Source organism: Anopheles arabiensis, chromosome X (assembly GCF_016920715.1).
Source record: "Anopheles arabiensis isolate DONGOLA chromosome X, AaraD3, whole genome shotgun sequence".
NCBI classification, from domain to species: domain Eukaryota; kingdom Metazoa; phylum Arthropoda; class Insecta; order Diptera; family Culicidae; genus Anopheles; species Anopheles arabiensis.
The window spans coordinates 11,796,033-11,815,851 of record NC_053519.1 but is presented as its reverse complement, the minus strand read 5'-3'; the positions used below and the strand labels follow the sequence as shown (position 1 = coordinate 11,815,851).

At 41.7% G+C, this 19,819-nt stretch overlaps 1 protein-coding gene across 2 annotated transcripts; it reads left to right on the top strand.

Moving 5' to 3' along the window:
- Window positions 1-8,605: 8,605 nt before the first annotated feature.
- LOC120906202 (UNC93-like protein) lies at window positions 8,606-17,979 on the top strand. Of its 2 annotated transcripts, none has more exons than XM_040317706.1 (9): window positions 8,606-8,856; window positions 15,275-15,340; window positions 15,413-15,535; window positions 15,615-16,020; window positions 16,112-16,358; window positions 16,427-16,728; window positions 16,822-16,953; window positions 17,009-17,205; window positions 17,282-17,979. In XM_040317706.1, the coding sequence occupies exons 2-9, from the start codon at window positions 15,311-15,313 to the stop codon at window positions 17,405-17,407; spliced, it is 1,563 nt and encodes a 520-aa protein (XP_040173640.1). In that variant the 5' UTR covers window positions 8,606-8,856; window positions 15,275-15,310; the 3' UTR covers window positions 17,408-17,979. The 2 variants fall into 2 exon arrangements, with proteins under 2 accessions (XP_040173640.1, XP_040173639.1); XM_040317705.1 differs by having other exon boundaries at window positions 8,607-8,856; window positions 15,410-15,535.
- Window positions 17,980-19,819: the final 1,840 nt, after the last annotated feature.

Genomic DNA, 19,819 nt, shown 5'->3' with positions numbered 1-19,819 from the left:
TAATTTCTTAACATTTACATTCGTTGAAAGGGAATAATTTAAGCTTACTTGCACAAATAAGTTCACGACTTTGCGAATTGCCTTTCGTCAGTTATTAGGAATTTTCACCATGGTTCACATGTAAGTTCTACCTTCGATTTTCATCAATTCCTCCTAAGTTTTCGCTACAAAATTGTTAGAGTAGAGTTTTTGCATCACGTTGGTGCAGAAAAAAATCGATTGTGGGTTGCATCGATCGCCCGGACCAGCTAACGCAGTAATGTAGCCTTTTGTCCCTCTATCCTCATTTCAGCTTCTTTTGGAACCTCAAAAATTAACCTGGGCTTTCTTTCGATGCTTTGATTGTTGCCTAATAATGCCAAGATGTTGGCGACCAAAATGCCGCGTATATGCGACAGGTATATACGACGTCTACAAACTTCCGCACGGAGTCCATTTTGGACGCTACGGGGTGCCATTCTTTGATCGCGCACGCTTTTGATTCACTTTTTTGGCCATCATGGTTAGAGTTCGACTGATAGAGGTGTCAAATTTTGTCTGCTAACTAATGGGATACTACTTCTCAAAGTGCAATTAACGTTTTGTCTGTGCGAGTTAAGATAAACCCATGAAAAATCGACAATTGTTGTCCACAATATTAACGACAATATTAACAATCTTTTAACGCCACAATAAGACTATCGAAATGAAGGTCGCATACGAAATTTTATAAAGATAAGATACACTAAAGTCTGGTTGCAATGAATTTATTTAAAGTTTTGCATGCGACTGTCACCAACGTAATACATGGAAAACAATGTTTTGGATGTAGTGAAATAGCTGCATACATTTTACCCGCTATAATATTTGTTCTGCTATTCGTTCTTCTTAATTTCACACAAATCAGTTTTTTTTCTTTTTTATATACTTTAGGGATATTTTGCATCGTATTTGAAAATAAATAAGAACATTTAAATAAACCCCTGTTATTTGAACGAGAACGACGATTCCACGCTGTTGCTGTTGTCAAAGTGCTAAAGTTATTCATAAGGAATCATTAATCAATGTATCTAACATGGCATTACTTGTCCATAAAACATTTTTATAATTACTAAATGCACGTTTGCCTCAATAATTTTTCAGTCAATAACACTTTTGTATCATCCCCAGAATAGTCTTTATATTTTTACGTCGTGTGATATTGCTCTTGCTTTGTTATTTTGTTAACTTTTTGTCCTTCTTTTAGCGATCCTGAAATGATTAATGGATACAATTAGTTTTAAAGTAGGTATTATCAATTTTGAACCATGCTTGGATGACACAATTATAGCAAAACAGCAATAATACCAATCGCATTGCTTGATATCATTATCCAATTTTCTTGTTTCTAAAATTTTATAATGTAATAATTAAAGCACAGTTATGGAAATAAACGCATTCTCCTGGCCCGCGACTTTAGATCATTTACTAAATTTGGCCCTGTGCCTCAAAAGTTTGCCGACCGCTGACATAAATCATTGGAATATGCATACGAAAGTAAACAATTTAGTTTTTCCCGATAGTTGGTTTTCTAAGCTACATATTTGCATTCAAATGACAATTCTAACACATTGTACATTAGGTATACTAGATGTATTTTGTCAATGCAGTGAACATATTCATAGGCTATCAATATCACTCCACATAGACATATTTTTTTGACACAAGCATTTTCTAGAACGTTTCTAAAATCATTCTAAATTAAAGATCCAAATCATAAGTCTTAGATTATTCTGTATCAAACGATCCTGTATTTAATTATAGTTTGTTTTATTTTATACCTTTTTTCGATTCACATCGCTGGTTGATAGTTTAAATAAGTACACCGCCTACCATAACTATAAGGACATTCGCCATCCGGAAGAGATAGATAAAACACAGTGAGTGTATGAATTGTGCGAAATGCTATTTCATATCTGTGTATAATTAAAAACAAAACATTATTTAAAAAAAAGAATTTAGGGCCGTACCATAACTATAAAGACACTTCGAAATATGAGTTGTTTGTACTAACTAATGCATTTCAAAATCGTCAAAAAATACTAATAACATATTTTAGAAAGGTTTAACAGAAATACATTTTCTAACAAGTTTTAAAACGTGTTTAATAATTTTTTAAAGCGTTTTATAAGTTTTATAAGCATGCAAGCTTTCGAATCATATAATGGATTCTACTTGATGCGCTCGGTGGCATGTTTCAAATGGTTAGATGATGTTTGCAACGTTGCTATTGAGGTTTGCAGGCATATAGGGGAATATTTTAAACGCTCAGAAGATGAGAAGAAGAGCTATGGAGTTTTGTATTCAGCTATAGAGCGCTCGGTTGTAGCGCTATAGGAATTAAACTTAGATATTTTTAAAACCCACGCGATGATTTATGAGTTTGAGTTGATTAAACACATGTGTTTCGTATCGCATAGAGGTATGCAAAATAGAGGTGTGCCAAATGAACCAGAACCGTACGGTTCATTAAATTTACGATAAAAATTGAATGAGCCGGTTCACAAGAATAGAACGCTATGATTCGTTTGATACATTGAAATAAAAAAATAAAAACAAAAAAATGAATTAATGGAAATCATGATCGTTTTGAAGAAATAAAAATCCATAAAAACCAACACATGCAAATGTAGGGGAAAGCGGGGCAAAATGGGCATGTGGGGCAAAATGGGCACCCTCTATTTAAGCATTATTTGACTACAAAGCTACTTTCCAATGCTCAAAATGTATTCATTAGAGTGTTTTATGAACACCATGTAAGTTTCATAACCCTAACACAACAAATAACCAAGAGAAGTGCAAAATACGGTTTAGTAGCATATTGATGTAATTTTTGTCACTTCGAAAATAAGCTTAACCCAGTGTCACAGGGATGCGTTGAAGTTTTACATTATATATTATTAAAGATTTGATATTTCTATACAATTTGTCTGAAGAAAGCAAGGCGATCGAATGCGTATTTTTACTAATATAACATAAAATACAAAAATGCTTCACGTGGGGCAAAATGGGCAGTTACGCTTGGGGCAAAATGGGCAGATACTTTTGACAAATGGCGTTTGGTGAGGCTATGGTGTTGTATTTGTCGCCTCAATAATGATAACAGACACAGCTTCAAAAGAATCGATTTTGTAGATTTAAACGTGTAAAAACTGTTTTAATTTTCATAACATATTTTTGGTAGAATTTTAAGGGCTTACCTGACCAGCAAAACAAAAGATAGAACGAAAATACAATTCACGAAACGGTGCGCAAAAGCATAGACCATTACCTAAGCGCAGTTGTTGTGGCCCATTTTACCCCAGTGTTTTGACGTTTCACAGTTTGTTTACATATGCCCATTTTGCCCCAGGGCTATGCCCATTTTACCCCGCGTGTCAAAATAGCTTCTCGTAAAACATCAACTTTTATTTTACACTGTTTTCATGATTTTAAGTTGTTTTCATTCTATGTGGCAATTTAAATCGAAAGATAAATAGTGGAGGCATACAATAATGCATGAATAATTGTGTTTTGTGGCATATTCAATGGAATATTCAGTAAACTGCTAAACATGCCCATTTTGCCCCGCTTTCCCCTATATGCAAAACAAGAAACGGTCTATTTTAAACTGCGCAATTCGTTATAGCATCATATGAAAGATTGTCAATTTTGGCTTGCTGTTCGGTTTGACCAGACATGCCATTTAACCTGTAGTTCTACTGCTATTTATAAATAAATGAAAGAACCAAGATCACGTTCACGTTCATTGTGATGAACGACTCGGTTCATTCACGTTCACTTAAAAGAACCGAAATGCCCGTCTCTTCTTCTTCTTCTTTGGCTCAACAACCGTTGTCGGTCAAGGCCACTTGTAGGCTTGGCTTTCAGTGACTAATTGATTTCCCCCCATAGCAGGTTAGTCAGTCCTACCGTATGGCGGCACGGTCCATTTGGAGATTGAACCCATGACGGGCATGTTGTTAAGTCATACGAGTTGACGACTGTACTACGAGACCGGCTTGATCTCTAGTGCATTTTAATTTGCTGTTTAAAAATTCTTCCATTCTACATTTCTACATTCTTCATTCTACTATTTCTTCTCTGCAGCAAATTTTTTCCTCATATTCAAACATACATACTTGAATAGTGTCCATCATAGTCCTACCTTGTAATCAAATTACCCCCTTCTTAAATTGCCCTCGTTACATCTGATTCTAAGAACCAGCCTGGAATCACTGAGGGTCAAATGATGTCTTCCAAAACATTGAAAACATCTTTAAAAATCTTCATGTTAGCCAGAAAATGTTACAACCATAGCTGGATCAGTATTAAAAATTGTCATTTTTTTAACAGATGATGATTGTTTTGAAAATATAGACCAAAGTATGTAATAAGATTTTTGAAAAATTATTTTAAATTGCCGTAAGATCCTTATCAAATAATGGTTCAAAACTGATCTGATTGAACAAAAGTGACACAAAAACACAGCGATTTTTTAGCAGAGCCCAAATGTTTGCTATTATTGCATGCATAGTTAAGGAATGAAATCATAACCTAATAAAGTAAAAATAACATATTTGTTGGACGATTTTTTTTCTTTACAAACAGACTATTTTGCAGCCAAATAACCTGTAGTGAAAGCTAAATTTTACCATTTTTAACGGAAATTTCGATTCCTGAAGCTGTAATCCATAAACGCATGTCATATTGAACGTTATATGTTTTGCAGCATTGAAGTAAAATTTTGCACAAGAAACAAAGTGCCGCTCGATTAGCTAGTCCTCGATTTGAACTGGAGGTTTTCGTTAACAATTTTATGAACACCAGTTTTAACAATTTTATGAAACTTTAAGTTACAGCTGATTGTTGGATGACTAATCGTTTTACAATTTTTTATTTTCTACAAAAACAAAAAAAAATATTCAAAAGTTCTCTAACAAAATAGTTAAACCATCTCCCTAGTATAAAAACTAGTGTTTTATAAACAAATTCATTTTTTGTTTGATAGCAGAACTTCCTTTCTCTTTCTCTCTCTTTCTCTCTCTCTGTCTCTCACTCTCTCTCTGTCTCTCTCTCTCCCTCTCTCTCTTTCTCTCTCTCTCTATCTCACTCTCTCTATCTCTCTTTCTGTATACCTGGCTCTTTTTTTATTAAGCGTTGCGTAATCTATCGATCTCATAATCTCTTATCTCCTTAATTTCTGCAATAAGCAGGTACAATTGTACACTGGGTCTGTGCAACATTAAACTAGAACAAAAAATCAGATGAAGAAAAAGCATTATTTTACTTAGTTTTCTAGCTAAAAAAGACACAGCTGTTTCGGGCACAAGATATTAAAATCTTAAAACTTTTAGGGTTTTAGCAGAAGTAAATTAAAGTTTTAGGCTGTAATAAAAAACGAGCACATGTGTATTACCTTGGTTACTGAACTTATAGCATTGACTTAAGGTATCCAAAACCGCCATGAATTGTGTTGTTGTTGCTAAAAGAGTACAAATAAATTTTAACACATCTAGTTTTAACATAGTTGATTGAGAATATCCGTCCGGGAATGGTAGCCGTTGGTTTTAGCCACACAATCGCTTTCCCTCAAGCATCACCATCCGACAGATGGCGCTCCGCTACGCGAAAGCACATCCAGCGACGAAACTTTGAACTGCGAAGCTCCCACACTTTTCTTCCATGGCACAACGAGCAGCAGTATTAATGTGGGGGAAGCTTCGCTGTGTATGTCTTTTTTTTTGTTGTTGTTTAAATATTTCTTTTCTCTCCAGCAATCGTGAGCATATTTTGCTTTTGTTGCTCTTGTCGTTGCTGTGCAGGCCTTCAAAGCCGCACCCGCGCAACCCGGATAATAGCGGCCTGCGCTGCTGCACAATGCAGCGGCGTGCGTACATCGCCATTTGACGATCCAGCCCTCGGCTGGCTACTGCTCGGATCGCCTCCACCCTCGGCTGACGGTCGCACGGTGGGCACCGGGTGAGCGGGTTCTAGATATATTCCCGCTAATGTTAGATAATATGGCGTGTAATTGTCATTTAGCTGATGTCAAGAAGGAGGAGATGCAACAGCAAAAACCCTGACAACCACAATGGCGGGAAATCAGGTTCAACCTTCACTGTGAAAACACACAGACACACACACACACAAACGCGCGCGATTTCCCGTACGAATATGTGCGACGAACGCGTGCTGCTAGCGACTGCAGCGCGTAAAAAGGTGTTTTTTCGCACTCGGTCGAGGCGCGGGTTTTCGAGAGACACTTGGCAGGTCGGGTTAGAAAATGGCACCTCGCCGAAGTAGTAGCAGATTAGGCTCGCGATTATAGCAAGCGTGGGGCGCAGTTTTGCCAATCAGCTTGGCCTAGCCGAGTCAATATAGAACTTTTCACCGTGAACCGAACGATTACGTTTTGCAATTCGTACGCTGAGTTCTTGAAATTCGCATCTGGCTGTGTGTTATTTTTGTAACAAACCAATAAAGTCGCATGGTGGAAAGTGTGGCGATATTATTATCTATTATTAGCGCAGCTTAACGCGAGCACAGCAATATGTTGCCTCTGTTCCACGTTCAACAGGCTGCTTCTTGTGCAACCACACACAATCCGTCTGTCAATGAATGCGCCTGGAGAGCAGTCCGTTTGTTTGCTGCGTGCTAGGGCAGCGCTACCTAAAACACTGCTCCTGCTAACTAACATCTCGACAGGGCTTACAGAGACCTCAAACCTTGATAAGCGAGTAACCAGCCACTGTTACGGGGGTGCCATTAAACAGCCTAAGCTCCGGTAAACTTACCACACGGTGGCTTTCCTTTCGTGCACCGTGCGAGCAAATCTCGTGCTGCTGAGGGCTCCTGTTTTCTCGGCCTCGGATGGTTTTGCTCCCAACGTAATGGACAGCAATGGGCGCTAGAGGAAAACGTGCCTCACGGCAAGCTTCTGGGGCGCTTACACTGTGCGCAGGATAGGTGTACGCACAGCTTCCAACCTGCCAACTGATAACAGTCAGCGGAGTAAAGATAGCAGCGCATCACAGCACACACACACACAAGCGCGCGCACGCACACTCACATCCCATCTCTTGGCGTCCGTGAGGGATCTTGAATTCGCCGGCCAAATCCGCCCCGAGTGTGTAGAAACAACATTGGACCGGTTTAGATATAAGCGGTGATGAGGAGTGGATCGAAGAGCGAGGGGATGACGAAAGGGAGATGGCAACCTTAACCGAAATTCAAAGAGCTTTCTATCATTGAAGAGCACATGGACGATGATGTACCTACGACACGATCTTGTAATATGCACTATGCTGCCTGTCACGATTTTGGAATATACACTCACTGTGGACTTAACCAATTGGTGCTATGGGATGTTTCACTGGTAAGAAGAAATGATCTATCATCTTGAAGATTTCAGGATATTATATATATCGATATTGATTCTGGATGGCATAGTTTTTCAAAGTAAACTTTGAGACTGTCTAGTCATTCCAAAATTGATTCCTATCTAGGAATATTTTGATCGTTGCTATGTTATATCTAAAGAATTCCAGTCCTAGATTCCGTGGTACAGTTGTTATGTTGTAGAACCTCCTATGGGCAAAACCTGCCATGGGTTAGACTTGGCTGTCCTACTATGGGTACACCAATCAGTCAGATATATATAAACCCACAGTTACCTTAGGCAGACCTTGATTGCGGTTGTTGTTAATTAATAGATACAAGATCTATTACATGTATGCAATAAAATTCATGGAATTACATTACATTTATCATTTGAGGACTTATGTCGTGTTCTTAATAAATTCAATAAAATAGTTGAGAGCTGTAGAAACGACCTTAGCAAGGACGAGATCCTTAACTATTTTCAAAGATATGCAATACAACTCGGCATCTTCAGTTACAGTTTCATTACAACAGTCGCTGAGGAAACTGAGTTGTTAAGCTTCTCTTCAGCCGGCATCCAGAATGCCAAGCTGAAGGACGAAGACCCATTTTCTTCCACGTTCTGTACGCTGGCACTCCCGCAACCCTAACCAGCATCAGTCCAAACCTCGTGAGCCTGCGTGACGTAAAGGTCAACTGACGAAATCACATGGTCTCGGGGCTCACCTTCGTCTTGCTTGTCGCGATACTTGCCCCGACGTCTTGTTTGCCGATAGCTTAGCCAAATCCTAAACTGAGCCATATTTATGGCGAATCCACGAGTGACGCTTGCATGCATGAAGGGGCAGAATCAGGCTGCACGCTATCTAAAACACCTACCGCTGTGGGGGAACGGGGCACCAAACAAAACACAGTAACGAAAGTTAAAAAAAGCAAAAAAAAAACGAGCAAACGGTAGTACCAATAAACAACTCAAACTCGCGGACGTCTCCGGACGTCGTCATCTCCGGTGAGTGGCACTGGGCACTGGGTGGCTCGCGCAAGGCTTGCGCCGCGAACATGCGCTGCACGGTGTGCGCAAAGGGGTTGCCCAGGGAGCCGCGGTACAGTGTGTGAGGGCGTTTGAAAAATGACCCCGCCGAACGATGAGCAGCAGCTGTGTGTGCCTGTGTGCGACTACGGTGCGGTCTATCATCGCGCGTCTCCCCGAGCTGGTACGGCCGGTACTCGAGAGGCAGTCAGTCGCTCGCGCGAAGTCACCGGAGAAAGACTTGCAAATTCTTGGTTGCTCCAACCGGCAGGCGGTTTGGGTTTGGCTCCACCAGTAGCAGTGGAAAGTGTTGGTTGTGCTCGTTTTGGTTTGAATGATCGTACCGCGTGTGGTGTGCTGCTGGTACCGAAGGCATCGCACTGTTCCGACCCGCTAATCGACTATCTCGGTGAGACCGGTATACTCGTCCTAGCGCGCGGCACGTCGTAAGTAGTCGTTCGTTTACACAAACTTAGAAAACAACAACAACAAAACACGGTATAAAAATTCGGTTCTACTAGTGTGTCTGTGTGATTGTATGTAATTCGATTTATGTGAGTGTGTGTGTGTGTGCACGTGTGTCTGTGTGTGGCAGTTTGCCTATGAGTCGACGCTAGGACATTCACGAAGCGATAACAGCCATGCAAACCAGAAATCTGGAAGGAACAGCTTCCCACACAGCAGCTTCAACGACTTCGCTTGTTTCGCCTTACAATCAAACGCGTCCTTTATCAACCATAGTCCAACCAGAAGCCAGTGCTAGTTGAAAAATGCCTGCACTCAGCTATTGACCCGATTGCAGCCAGTCGGTCAAGACTCCTTACATGGGTTTCAGGAGTTCTTATAATTTTGAGATATTTTCTTCTGGGAAGTGAACTTTTTGTGACGTAATGTGGACCCTAAGTCGTCCTTTTTGGGAAGGCACATTTAGAATCCAAAACCAAATTCCAATGTGTCTGTCCAAAAAGGGGATCGTAGAGTTTAATTCAAAATTATGAGCAACCCTGTAAAACCCTGAATGAAAGGTTTTATTTTTGCAATTGCAGTGCATCAGCAAATAGAGCCACAGATTTCGATGAAAAATAGATCCGTCTCCACTCCAACTCTCCACTCCGGCACGGCTGCACAGGATGGTTATTAAAACCTGCATCATCCACCGTGCCATTGAGTGCTGGTGGGTCGTAAAAGCTCGGATCATTGGAATTATAAGATTCCCTTGCCACACTGCCACAGGTGTGCAGCACGATTGGAAGCCATAAAAGATGATGGTTCGGTATTGGCTTTTGCTAATCGCAGCGTAAACCGGTGGTAATATTTTGCGCACGAGACACGTGCGCCCGCAGCCCATGCGAGCCCCACTTCTAGTCGCGTGCCATTGTCAGTGGGTTTGGCTAGGCCACAAGAAAGCACCCATTATGCGATCCAGCAGGTTAACAGCGCCACATGTCCGGTCTGAACTGGACATGACAAGCTGGCTGGAATACGAAATGATGCTCTCTGTCACTGCCGCGCGCTTGCTCTCTGTCTCTCTCTCTCTCTCTCTCTCTCTCTCTCTCTCTCTCTCTCTCTCTCTCTTCCTCAAGCCCTCCCACGAATTCCGTCGGTTCGATTAGTTCGGATCGGGCCTTCCCCTGCCCGGCCAAGCGGTGTGCGCAAAATTAACCAAAACAGTCCACAGATACCAATCACACGCACTGGCTGGCTGGGTGAGCGCGTCAGAATAATAAGTCATGCGCCCGGGGAGTGTACGACGCACTGCCAGGGGAAAGACACTGCTGTGAATTTTAAACTGCCGGGCGTTTCGCAGACCTTCACCCAATTCTGCACAGCCATCCGTGCGCACTTTGTCACACGGTCAATGTCTTTAGGTTTTCGCAGTCCTTGCACCGCAAACGCGCGAGGCTACGCTGGACGATTGCATGGTTTGCGTGGATTTGTGTATTTTTTGTTGCAGTTGCTGCTCCTGATGTACGTTAAGGGTCCGGGCAAGGTGTCGAACTGACCTGGGTTAAGGAAGACAGCACCAGGATTGAGGTCAAGCGTGTGTACATCTGTCTAGTCTTCGTTGGCCTCTGTCTGCTTTTAGATAAACAACGATTATCTTATCACCAAATGTGCCCAAACTTCTGTAAAATGGTTGGAAGTTCCTTTCAGAGCTAAAATGTGCCACTTACTTCAAGATGCGCTGGTTGCTGCTTGGGATATGCTGTACGATGTACTTATGGTTCTTTTTGAACACGACTGTTCAAGAAGCTAGACGTATTGGGTAAAGCTTTTAAATCATATCTCATACGTGGATATAGCATGATGTGAAAGATCTTATCAGGATCCTTTCTTTCCGAACAAACTGCTGCATTAGAGATCAAAGCCCCTATCGTGCTATAGAAACAAATATGATACATCACACTAGCTTACACTCTACCAGTGACTGCACAGGAGATTTCATCATCCGATCTAAGCTGTTGAGTGTCCTCTACGCTTCTGCTGTATATATTTAAATCCCACCGTAATCTTCGCACATGACTTTGTCTTTTTGGGTGCCCTATTCTCCAGCAGATTAGATACCATCGCATTGTGTACACACGGGGCACTGGGGCACTGGCAAAAAAGGCCTGATGATGCAGGGTGGATGTAAACGTGTCAGCCCTAGAAATGAAGAAGCTGTGACGTTTTAGAACAATAGTTGTGGTTGAAGAGCAGCTATTACTGCTGTCAGCTGCAACGCATTTACTCATCTTCGGTTAAGTAGTACCTGTGGCGAATGGTGAGATGATAAAGATAGTCTGCGAGTGTTACTAGCTGCATTAGCAGGCACTGGCTAATGATCTGCAGTGAGTTAAGTGAAGCTGCCGAAAAAATAATAATAAAACAGTAGTTACGTATCATTCCCCGGGGCAATGCGCGAAATAGATGCTTCACTCATCGTCTGTTGGTAGCTCAGCTAATCAGCTGTCCCTACCGTCTTTAGTTCAAGTGTTCGCTCCGAGACGTTCGCATCAAGAGTTAGGTCTTATCTCGTGCATTCTAATACAGTAGCGTGGGTTTCATTCAGGCTGCCCCACAACAGCCGTGACACTCTCAAGACTGTCCGGTGGTATTTCCCGATTCTTGATATTCGAAATTAATGCATTTGCTGAGGCAATAGAACGACCGCAGCATTCAGTTCGTGTTCAACTTTCTCCTTCTCTTGCTCTCTGCTTTTAACGCCCACTGTGCAATCTCTTTCTCTCCTTACGCAAACGAAACACTACCGTAGCAATTTACTGACAGCGAGGAAAACAAAAGTGCATTCTTCAAATGCTGCCTTTTTTATGTGCTTCCCCTTGCACTGCGCCGGCAGCTGTAGCTCTGCTTTCCGCACAAAATTTCCCACACGTGCAGGGGCATGTTCGAACGACAAACGACCCTAAATTCTACCTGCCCAACCCCACTGCCAGCTCACCCACGCGTCAGTGCAGCCCCACGTGGTTTGGCTTCCGGAAATGCTAATTACACATACACCTACCCCTTTTTTGTTGTTGCCCACCGTACATGGCCGCTGCCAGCAAAGCGCTCCGATTTATCTTGCATCAGCATCATCTTCGCATCTTCGCGGCGTGCGGCGCAGCGACGCGGTGCTGCGGGTGAAGGTGGCCGGCCGCCCTTAACAATGATATGTATATGCGGTGGAAAACCTCTCATGTCGCAGCGAAATGATGGAAAATTATTATGTCTTTTGTCAACTTTGTTTCATTGTCAATGGCAACGGGGCGGAGTGTGTTGTGCGCGCGTTTGATGCCAGATGCCCGATGTGCTGGACGCTAGGTCCCCCTCCCCCAAGGCTCCCTGTTCTCGCCCTCGTTCCCCACGCCAACCGCTGGAGTTGCCGGGTGCAGTTTATAGGTCGAACGATTTTTTTTGTGCGATGGTGGGATGTGCTTTACTGCCTATTTTACACCAAAAATTTGCTGCTTCTGGAGATCTGGAAATGCGAGTTAAAGAGAGAAGAGTTGAGTATCAGTAAGAAATCATGTAAAAATAAAACATATAGCTCGCATCTAATCATCGACAGAGCTTTAATCTTAATTTTAATTAATATTAATTTCAAACAATCGAACCGTGCCACGCGTGTTGAGGTCTTGAACAGCTGGGAAGAGGTTCTGTGAACTGAATGAGCACACTCTAATTGGTGTAGGGGATTTCATTCGAAAGGTTGACAGTAAAGAGATTATAAGAGATTTACTAGCTGTAAGCAGCAACTAGAAAATAGTTGCCGATAACGGTTGTGTATCAAGTGCTATAAGGTTCAGTGGTGGTCAAGTTACTGTAAAGTTTTAGTTATTTTTTTAAAATTAGAACTTATAATTAGAAACTATTCAAAACTTCCCAACATTTCTTTAAAGTGTATTTAAATACGGGGCCGCCAAAGACCGATCTGAGACAATATTTAGCAATTTTACATATAACGATTTACTGTCGTAGGACGACAAGAATTCATTATTATTACACTTCTTTTGATTCGAATCCTAATACATCTGATTCTGATCTGATATCTTATCGCAGCTTTAGGATGCATCTGATGTCTTCTTTAGGACCATAATAGTTTGGCTTCTAGAAAGATTTTTGAAGCTTCCATTTTATTTATTGTTCAGTAGGGACGTTTTTTTTTCTGAAAATAAGGATATGATTCCTGACATGAATAAGGAGGATATGTTATGTTATGAATAAGGTGAAATTACGTCAAGGTATGGGCAAGGTGCTGAATAATATATAGAATTTAATTTTCATCATCTGAGTAGTTGAGTAGTGAGTTGTTCTGCTGTTGTTATTTAATATAGGCTTATTTTTTCCATTATGTGTGATATTAAAAGGTTTAAAACAAATATTTGAGGTCAAGATCGAATTTTCACGTTGAAGAATGAGATTGTTACTGATATGAAAAAGAATGCTAAAATGTAAAACAAAACAGTTTTCTTTTTAACAGACTAAGCCTCTCGTATGAGTTTGTTGCTGACTTTATTAAAATTGGTTCGTAGTTGTTACTGGGAATTTGTGCTGGAAAAGATATTGGAATTTTAGATGCTTTACAGTTATAAATAGAGCTTAAAGCAGAATTTTTAGATATTCCAAAATTAAAGTGTAAGATTATTGTTACACATTCCTAACTTAGTTAGATAGCGTTTTTTACTATTGTTTATTAAGCATATGTATGGAATTTTCAAAGTATTTTTTTACTGAACAATCGGTCCTTGATGTTTATGATAATTACAAAAAAAAAATCAAACAACAAAAGTAGAAAATACATTATGAAGTGAATGGGTCACAGGCTGCGCCAAAATACATCGAAGGGCGTATGTTTAACATCTCTGGTTTACATGAATGACCTCGTAGATTGTGATGCCAAGAAGAAGAATAAAAAGAAGCTCAAGGTCAGTGAATATTTGGATTCCCTTTAGATTCATGAATACCTAGAAATTCGTGAATCTTTCTATACATTTTTAGAGATTCATAAATCTTTTGAAATTAATGAATCTTTAGACATTCAAGAATCTTTGAGATTCATTCAGAATTATGAATCTGAATCAGTTTTACCCAACACTTAACTCCTGTAATAATAGTAAAATTAAATTGCAGTGCAATGCAACAAAATAGACTTTAATGTAATTCGCATTACGAGCAACAATATTTGCGTTATGGATATTTCTTAGTATCACGAAAATCATTCGGTTGGATGAGAATTTAAAATGGAAGAATAGGACCGTCAGCAAAAATTAAACGTTTTTTATTTTTACTACTTGCTTATAAAGGCAAAAGTTTTGATGTTAAGAATCGCTTAGTTAAAATCATATGAGACTGATGTGAAATGTCATGTTAGTCGTATCATGGTGCATCTAACAATCAATCTTCTTTGAGTTTTAGTTGTAGATTGAACACGTGCTCAACATCTAGCCCTACAAAAAGTATGAAAATTTGCAATCCAATAAAATCGTTATGCCGAACGAAATATTATAACGATTTGTTATAATATTTAAAATGATTTGTTTATTGAGATTGATAATCGACTCTAAAACACATTCACTGCGTACTAGCATTGTTTTTGCATGTGATTTGATAATAAATTGGTGAGATCACAGATTTGTTGTTGGCGCTTTACATTCGACCAAAGCTTATTTTGTGGGAGCATATTTATGACTATTCAATAATTCTGATATAAATAGGTATTTTGCAACATCCCGACGCGCCCTTGTGTGTTTGTGTGCCCTTAATCAAGTGAGCGTCCTCATCTGTCCAAGCGGCGCTTCTAAAAGCCTAAAAAAACATTGTATCGGTTGATCAATAGTGATTTTATGTCAAGCTATTGTAAAGAAATAATCGGTGCCAATTATACCATTACCATTGCATCGCATTGCAATTTGAGAGCTGCGGTGCGGCCTTGCAATCGAATTAACAGCGAGACAATGACGAGCAGAAGATGTAATCCGGGCGGCCAGTGTGCACGATACACTACGTGTAGCTGAGTGATACACTTACAGCGTGTCACCCATTCGGTGGGACCAATTTTCTTGTGGGCCATTTTGCGCGCATCTGTACGCTTTGACGGTAATTTCGTTCCAAGTAGACAAAAAGATAAAACACCCAGCAGCACGCACACTAATGAGACTCCTCTCGAGCTGTCAGCGTGTTTATTTAGCCGTGCACCGTTGATTGCCACTGCACGGGACCGGAAGTGCACTAACAGGCGTTGACGTTTGGTCTGACGTTTGAGCGTATCAGCGCGTGCTTGTCAGTCGGCGTCATGCTCATCGTCTCTGTGTCTACCGTTTGCTTCTTGCATTGCAATAATTATCCGCTGTCGCTCACGTCCACTATCTTCCCATCGCACAGTACAGGCAAGCTGCTTTCAAAGGAAACGCGCCAACCATGCACGGTGGAGGAGTAGACACCGACAAGGTAAGGCGATCAGCGAGCTTCAGTCCAAGCAAGCAACCGAAACGCTTACTCCTCTTTACTGTCCCACAGCAGAACGGTGGCGATACGGCCTCGCTGCGAGAGAAGGTACAGCTGCGAAGGGGAGAAAAATGGCGCATCCTGAAGAACATCATCACGGTGTCGGTGGCGTTTATGGTGCAGTTTACCGCGTTCCAGGTATGGGGCTACGCTCATTAGCACCAAAGAGCACAAGCGAAACCGTGTACTAACGTGCGTTGTTTCTCCTCTCACCCAGGGCACGGCAAATCTGCAATCCTCGATCAATGCAAAGGACGGGCTCGGCACGGTGTCGCTCAGCGTCGTCTACGCGGCGCTGGTAGTGTCCTGCATCTTTCTGCCCACGCTCGTCATCCGCAAGCTCACCGTGAAGTGGACGCTGTGCGTGAGCATGCTCTGCTACGCGCCGTACATTGCCTCGCAGTTCTATCCACGGTTCTACACCCTGCTGCCCGCGGGCGTGCTGCTAGGCCTGGGCGCTGCCCCGATGTGGGCCAGTAAGGCCACCTATCTGACGCAGCTCGGCCAGGTGTACGCCAAGCTGACGGACCAGTCGGTCGAGGCGATCATCGTGCGGTTCTTCGGGTTCTTCTTTCTTGCCTGGCAAACGGCTGAGCTGTGGGGCAATCTGATCTCCAGCCTCGGTAAGTGTTTGGGCTCCGCGTGGCACTGCCCGCATCGCCTGCACCGAGACCGGACCCGTCTGACCGGACCCGATTTTGGCCCGCCTTTCAGTGCTGTCCAGCGGTGCGCACGGTGCGGCCTCGGTCACCGACGAGCTGGGAAATGGAACGGGTGGCTCCCATCATGATGATTCGAACCTGGAAAGCTGCGGCGCCAACTTCTGTGTGGTCGAAACGTCCAACAACGCCAACCTGCAGCGTCCTCCGGATTCGGAGATTTTTGAAATCTCTGCCATCTATCTGTCCTGCATCGTGGCCGCCGTGGTTATCATTGCCGTGTTTCTGGATCCACTCTCGCGGTAAGCCTTGCGGCCGGTTTTCGCCGGCTGAACCGCGGTCTGACGCTATTTTCCGCGCTCCATTGCAGGTACGGTGAGCGGCGGCGCGGGTCCATCTCGGCGACGGAAATATCCGGCATGCAGCTACTGTCGGCCACGTTCAAGCAGCTGAAGAAGGCCAACCAGCAGCTGCTGATTCCGATTACCGTGTTTATCGGCATGGAGCAGGCATTCATCGGTGCGGACTTTACGCAGGCGTACGTGTCGTGCGCGCTCGGCATTCACCAGATCGGCTACGTGATGATCTGCTTCGGCGTGGTTAACGCCATCTGCTCCATCATCTTCGGTTCCGCCATGAAGTACATCGGACGCGTCGTTATCATTATCCTAGGTCGGTGAGCTGTGAGCACGGGTCATGGGGTGAGGGCGCAAAGACCCCAGCAATGCAAAACACGCTGATGCTATGTTTGACCGCTTTTTGCAGGCGCGATCGTTCATGGAGCATGCATAATCTACCTTTTGTACTGGCGGCCTCATCCCGACCATCAGATAGTATTCTTCATCCTTTCCGGCCTGTGGGGCATCGGTGATGCCGTGTGGCAGACCCAGATCAATGGCAAGTAGACGCTAGCGAGGCGACGAATTTGTGCTAACCTCCATCCATTCCGCAGGACTTTACGGTGCCCTGTTCCGTCGCAACAAGGAGGCCGCCTTTTCCAACTACCGGCTGTGGGAGTCGGTTGGGTTCGTCGTCGCCTACGCCTACTCTACGAATCTGTGCGCCCGCATGAAGCTGTACCTGCTGTTTGGCGTGCTCGTGTGCGGCATGGTTGGCTACACGATCGTCGAAATACGGCAGCTGAAGAAGGTAGGCGTTGCCGCGGCGTTGTTTCGCACTGCTCGGCCCTTTGGTTACTATGCGTTCTGTTGATTTCCTATTCCAGGAGAAGCATCTCAAGAAGCTGGAAGAAATCCCGAAACAGCAGCAAACGGAAGCGGACCGGAAGGTCATCGAAGAGGACGACGAAAAGGACGAGCTGGAGGAAGACATTGTGGTTACCCATCTTTGATGAATTCAGTCCGTCTGTTTCTGTTACCGTCTTTTTGCAGTCAGCACTGTTTGCCTGCTTCGTTCGCTCCCGATTGTTACCACTTGCGAATGAGTTATCATGTTCGTACAGAATGTTAGCCGTTAAATTGTCGTACCAAGAGTCTTAGCAACACCGTTCACATCAACTATGCTGTACACACACACACACACACTCACACATAAACTCTCGCAACCAAACACATATCCCACATACGAGAAAAGCTCAGATCAATTCCACAGCAGTACTAGAGCAGAGCAAGATGAATGCATTCAGTCTAAGATAGCAAGCAGGTTTAGTATAAATGTTAGAGACGCATGAGAATGCAATTGGCTTTGGTCGTTGTGTTGTGTGTATGTTAAGACCAGCTGCTCGCGGTACAAGTTTCACAAGTAGGATCGTGCATCAGTGCAGCGGTCTCGACCTTGTATAATTCCTCGGCCTTGTTCGCCAGTGCAGCGTATTTGTTAATGTTCCCTCAAAGGTTCTAGATGAATTGTACAACGTTTCGATAAAATACTTACGAGATAAATGAAGTACGATTACTAAAACAGTGTTTGCGTTTCATTCAGTTCATTCAGTCACTAATTAGGACAAATTTGTTTGCAGATGTAGAGGTGGCAAAGGTAAGCGTGGCCTAGAAACTAATGGACATTTTTGTAGTTTTTTTTTTTTTAAATAAGTATTTTAAATTATAGCTAAATTTGCTAACCCCAAACCAATACGACCAAAGCGTACTCTGTTCCAAGTGTCCACATCTCGTTCGTGCAGTTAAACCGGTAAAACGGTCAAAAAATATGAAAATACCGTACAGCGCCATCTGTCGGTGGGAGTTGCAATGTTAGCGGAGCTTTCATCGATTCGATGTTTCTGCTTCGTCCGTTACTGCTGAGATTACAAATTCAGCAAATGATCACAATTGATCAATAGATTGCCTAAATTAGTCGCTCAAAATGGTATCACGTACGCATTGCAACACGCGACCGTCTATTGTGACGCGACTCATTGTTATTCAGCTAGAAAATCCATACAATAGTCTATTTTTTTTTTGGCTTGAACTACCTGTTTTCTCCTGCTTGTGGGGATAATTTTCAGCAAAGGGCAAAAATAACGGTGAAATCAATGCTTTTCGTTCGCCTAATCACAGCACTCGAATGAAGGGTCAAACGGAAAGTGAAATGGAAAATTTAACGTAGTTAATTTGATTTTTCAAATTTTGATGTATGTACCATTGTTAAACAGCTTCTAAACGTCGGAACAATTGATTCGAATTGGTTGGCATGATTCCAATATTTTACAGTTCGATTCAAAGCATTCTGTTCCATTCGACTACCGTTCGACTACCATGATCAAGCGGATAACTTAGGGTTCTCCAAAATTTTGAGTTCGTTGGTCACATGCATTTGCAAAAAAAGTTTTTGAGATCAATTTTTTGACGATACCTTGAGCATATGAGTTATAGTTCAAATCACATTTTTATAACAACATATTAACTGAATTTAGTAAAATTATCAACTTTCAAAACTATTATTCAAAATGATGCTCAATGTAGTCAAAATAATAAAATATTTAAAATAATCTTTACACATTCACTGCCGTCCGAAATACACGTCGTAGTTTGGAGATTCCTGCTTAAACTCGTTGAAAAAATTAGAAATGTATTTAATATTAAAATTTTGATAAGTTTCAATCCATCCGTCTTGCCCTATTCTGTGGAACATTGTTAACTATTTTATTAAATTCGAATTGATTATTGAATAGAAATGTTTTGAAGCACACAGTTTTGGAAAGAAATGTTTATTAAAATGTAATTATGAGTTTTAATTTTTTGCTTTCGTCTTATAGCATTAGGAAACACATGTTATTGTTTACCTTTAACCTTTAACTCTAGAACCGGAAACCCGTGTATGATTTTCATTTTCAAGCTGATATAACTTTTTATTGAAAAATGGTAGCTATTTTATTTTTTCACGTATGTTTAGTAATTTTCTTGAGGGCACACGATGAACCTATTTTTCAAAAATTCCTCAATATTTTTTAAAAAAATATTTTCTTTTGATACTCCTTATCTCTACGACCGGCATACCCGGGTGTCCCATACATTTTGTATGGGAAGTGATAGCTTTTAATTTTAAAACTTTGATGATTTTTGATGTATTGAATATTAAATTTTCAAATTTGGTTTTAAGATACAATCACTGGTCTTATTTACTTTGATGAAGAAATGGGAGTTTTAGAGATTCATTTACTATTTTTTAAATATTTTACAATAAATCACAACCATTTTTTTCATGAGCAGCATTCAATGCTGCACCATATAACATGCATAAGAAATTATGTATTTCATGGAGGATTCTGATTATTTTGATTGTATATGAATAGAACAGCTGAAAC

Excerpts from the sequence above, each read along its gene's own strand:
- LOC120906202 (XM_040317705.1), top strand. The coding sequence starts at position 15,311 with ATGCACGGTGGAGGAGTAGACACCGACAAG. Across the intron at positions 15,341-15,409 it reads GAGGAGTAGACACCGACAAG|CAGAACGGTGGCGATACGGC; the intron begins GTAAGGCGATCA and ends ACTGTCCCACAG. Across the intron at positions 16,021-16,111 it reads CAATCTGATCTCCAGCCTCG|TGCTGTCCAGCGGTGCGCAC; the intron begins GTAAGTGTTTGG and ends CCCGCCTTTCAG.